The sequence below is a fragment of the Centruroides sculpturatus genome, unplaced genomic scaffold, assembly GCF_000671375.1.
Source record: "Centruroides sculpturatus isolate CEXI.00-Female unplaced genomic scaffold, Cexi_2.0 scaffold2199, whole genome shotgun sequence".
In the NCBI taxonomy this organism is placed as follows: domain Eukaryota; kingdom Metazoa; phylum Arthropoda; class Arachnida; order Scorpiones; family Buthidae; genus Centruroides; species Centruroides sculpturatus.
This window is the reverse complement of record NW_019386289.1, coordinates 57,900-62,545: the sequence shown is the minus strand read 5'-3', so window position 1 is coordinate 62,545 and position 4,646 is coordinate 57,900. Positions and strand designations below refer to the sequence as shown.

The 4,646-nt window shown below is 34.6% G+C and overlaps 1 protein-coding gene across 2 annotated transcripts in view; it reads left to right on the top strand.

Moving 5' to 3' along the window:
* Positions 1-787: 787 nt before the first annotated feature.
* LOC111614428 (GPN-loop GTPase 1-like) overlaps positions 788-4,646 on the top strand; it is an 18,033-nt gene continuing 14,174 nt past the window's right edge. For both annotated transcript variants that reach the window (XR_002754929.1, XM_023355802.1), the window contains exons 1-2: positions 788-987; positions 3,886-3,979. Coding sequence is in view for 1 of the 2 variants with exons in the window: in XM_023355802.1 (XP_023211570.1) it covers positions 814-987; positions 3,886-3,979 (268 nt within the window). In the remaining variant the exon portion in view is untranslated. The remainder of the gene's footprint in view (positions 988-3,885; positions 3,980-4,646) is intronic.

The window sequence follows — 4,646 nt, the reverse complement described above, 5'->3', positions numbered from 1 at the left end:
GTTTAAATATTTCAATACATACATTTATTTTCTAAATAATCTTTCTTAAATGGCAGGCTAATGGCTGAGTAGATAAAACTACTAAACACTTGTAGTTGGTTGCAGGTTCATGTGTCATCAATAGACTAGCCATGTTCTGGGTTTTCTTCATTTGTTTAACATCTAAACAGAGGTCTTTTTCAAATAGAAAGCTCTCTTAGGTACCTAGCCTAGCCTTGAGTTATGTAAGTAGTAACAAAAGTGTTGAAATGATCACGTGATACCAATTCGATACCAATTCACTCTGTGAGACAATTCGCTGAAGGAGTTCATTACATATGATAGACCCAATATATTTGTGTTGCTGCTCATATAACTTGAGACTAAGCATCTCGAGAGGCCACCTCTTGGTAAATGCCAATGTGTTGCACAGCTTTATCCTATCATCCATTCATTCCTTAAAATATCACTCAATTTCTTTATTTAAAATAATGAAAAATTTTTATTATTGTATTGATAAATAAAGGAAGCTGCTCTCTTGTTAAGGCAAGCTTGCATTATGATGTATAAATTAAGAAATAAGTAAATTTAAATTTTAGCAAATTATCCTACATTTTTAACTTCTTTATATTTCTCTTAAAACTAAACAGTAAATGAGACCAACAGTACTAAACTATTTATATTGTTTTACATTAAGAATAAATAAGATCAACTTATTAGACAAAGATGTTCATTTATTATATATCAATAATTTTTAAGTAATTTTTGCTGACATTAAAATTAATATAAATCCATTTTATTATTTCAGAAATACTTTTGTGTAAAATCAAAGAAATGGATAAGGAAAAGGTAACAGTTGAAGATGAAAAACAGGAAGAATTAGACAAAATGGAGTCAGAAACTGTAGAAAGTCCAGTTCCTCTGTCTGGTGTTCCAAATGAAGGAAAGAAACCAACTTGCATAATTGTACTTGGAATGGCAGGTTCAGGAAAAACAACATGGGTTCAAGTATTTGCTTTTCCAAATTTAAATTAGTAATTATTAAATACTAAACCAAATAATCAGCATTTAGTATCGATGCTTCGGGATTTTTATTATAATTATTAAATAATTTTATAATTGAAATGGAATATTTTTAAAAATTTAACGTAAGATAACAACATTTACTTTTCATCTGTTTTATTTTAGTACTCGGAAATTTTCTTAATACAGTTTTAATATTTTTATGAATTTTTGTTTGCATCTTCAGATATCTAAAATTCATTAAAAGTTAAAGAAATGTAACAATTATATTCAATATAAATATACACTCAAAAATGAAATCGTCACACCACAAAGGAATGTGCATAGCTACATGCACATTGCAGGACCAGTACAAGTGAGAGAGATATACAAATGATTAAAAGAACAGACAAAGATTTGTTACTGAACAAACACCTGTTTATTCAGTAACAAATGTGGCCTCCATAGGCATACTATCAATGAGGCAATTAATGGTTTACTGAGGCATTCCTTGTCAAGCTGCATCTATTACTATGTACACATGTCTATGGTATGTGGCAGTGGTCTCTGGTGCACCTCACTCAGACGAGGTCCCATAGGTGTTCAGTGGAAGAAAGTTATGGTAAGGCTGCCAGCCAGGAAAGGAAGTGAATTCTGTTTTGGCTGGAGAGAGTTTGCCATTTTACATGTGGTCGGGCATGTCTTGCTGTCACATTATGTCAGCTGCGACCTATTCCAGTAGCCAAACTACAGGTCCCACAATTCGGTCCACTGTCAAGAGTACTGGAAATGTACACCAGGGCTGTCCACTGATCAAACGTGATGCCTCCCCAACCATGTTGCCTGGTGTGGAGCTGGTATGACAGCGTAAATAGCTGACACAGCATTCCCCAGGATACCACCACACTTGTCCATGACTATCGCTCCTCTACAGAGAGAAACAGGATTCATCCATAAACAATACCCAATGCCATCCAATGGTCAAGTTGTGATGAAAACGACACCAGGCCAGATGTGCCGCCCTGTGTCGAGTGGTTAATGGCACTCTTGTTGGTAGTTGCAGTGTTTACAGTCTGACTTCATTGTGAAAGTCCAAAACCCTTTTGTTTTAGAACAGTATCACCCCTCTAATAAACCTTGTGATTAGATGAAAAGGGAGCCTTCTGTGGTCGATGACCGAGATGATCTCCTCAAAAAAAATTGCTAGTATATCAATAAAAGAAATCTCCTCCATTTGTTTAAAGGTAATTCTTTAGATGTTAATATCAACAAGATGGGAATAAGAGATGTTTCTTATCCCCTCTTTGGTTGCATGTGACACGTGGTTACAGCAATAAATCGCCTTGTTCGTAGTCAAATGCGATGTTTAATATAAACAATATCTAGATTGTTGATCAGTTTACAGAAATTATTGTCAGCTGAATGTTAATTTATGGATGAGAGCCATCAAACCTATAGAAATTTATATTATAAAATCATATCTTCTAGACACTGATATCAATAAATTAAACAAACTTCTCTGTGCCAGTGGTCCGTACTAGCTAGATCCAGACATCAACACACGAATAGGTGTGCATATAAATCATTAATGATGTCATAGTTCTCACCCCCTCAAAAATAGTATAAAGAGGGCTTGGACGCAGTCCACAAGGCGAACACCTCCAGGGCGGACATCGACTGCTACATCTACTGACCCATACCGCCATAACTGCCGTGACGATCCAGGAACGTTTTTACCAACGACCCATATTACGGATCGGGAACTTAGAGGTATTTTTTTTGGATATCTATTTGTATACCCTCTCTCTGCGAAGTCTCTCTCCGAGAGGTCTCTCGTCTCTTAATTTAACTTAGAGAATAGAGATTACATGTTCCATATGAAAGACGAATCATTGTCGCGACGTAGAATAGAATTTTTGTAGCTCTTCGCCTTCGCCTTTGATATGTACAATTTTATAGTTGTTTATTAAATGTGTTATTCTTGTTCAACCTGTGTATTTATTTGGGAACCTGTCAACTTACCCATTAACCTCCCCACTCATTTCATTTTGCCCTCCTGTAAAGCCATCCTCTGACAGAGCCGCTGGTAAGTGGGGACAACTAACCCCCTCGGTTCTCACATCATGCACCCTGTTGTGAATGGTTTGGATGGTTTGGATGGACACAGATGCACTGAAACCTTCAGATGTCAGAGGCTGTGGCAAATGGGTTCCAATAGGCCATTTGGCAAATCTGCCAGTCTGTGCATTCTGTTCTGCTGGTGCAAATTCACTCCCTCTTTAGGGTGTTTGCAGATGTTCCTGCATCCATCATGTCATACATTGCTTCATGGTACTCACATCATGCCAATACGTGTGGCAACTGCATGCATCAACAAACAGTGGTTGTACAGCTCTAGGATATAGTTTCATTCCCCAGATGTAAACTGGTGTTATTCAGCTCACTGTCATCTCCAAGTCATTTTCTATACTTCTTCAAACATTCAGCTGCCATGAACCATTGCTAATAGTATTTATGGCCTAAGCTGGCTATTGATCTTTATAGCCTGAAACTGGATACTATATGACCCAATGCATATGCAAACTTAATTATTTGCATATCTCTGGCACTTCTACTGTTCCTGCAATTTACACATGGCTATGTGCATTCCTTTATAGTGTTGCAATGTCATTTTTGAAGACTGTATGTACAAATTACTTTATTAAATATGAGACCTGTTTGCATAATTTACTAGAATTGGGTAAAGTTACAAGCATTTATTCACTTTAAGTCTATTTTTTATAATCTGATTTTTGATTAAATTGATTAAATTATATTCTCTCTCATAAAAAAAAATATGGATCTTTTGTTACAGATTAATGTTGTTTCTGAAATAATTTAATATGGTGTATTAATATGTTTTAGAGAATTACTGCTCATCTACATTCTAGAAAATGTATGCCATATGTTGTTAATCTTGATCCAGCTTGTTTAGAAGTACCATACCCTGTGAATATTGGTAAGTTTACATAAATTTCTTGTATATTTATATAAATTATAGAACAGAAATTAAGTAAAAACTGATGAAAAACTTAAGTGATCAAGTTAAACAAATGATGAATAATGATGAATAATTTTTTATATTCAAAATTGAATCTGTTATAATATATAAATAGCTTTACATTTTTGTATCAAGAAATGCTTGCAACTACATAGTTACAATTTATTTAAGTCTTTCTCAAAAACAGAAAAAAAAAAGAATTATGAAGTGATATGATTCATAAACATTGATATAAATAAAATTTTGCTTACTTTGGAATTGCTTTGAAACTTAAGTTTCTTTTAAAAAACTTCAAGCATTTTCTAAATACAGTAGAGCCTCGATTATCCGACAGTCCTAGTCGGAAAGTTTCAAATGTCCGCTAGTGATGTGGTGCTACAATATTTGGCTATGTCTTGGCTTCTTTAATATTATTTTTATATGTCGGAAAGTTTCAAATGTCCGCTAGTGATGTGGTGCTACAATATTTGGCTATGTCTTGGCTTCTTTAATATTATTTTTATATGTCGGAAAGTTTCAAATGTCCGCTAGTGATGTGGTGCTACAATATTTGGCTATGTCTTGGCTTCTTTAATATTATTTTTATATGTCGGAAAGTTTCAAATGTCCGCTAGTGATGTGGTGC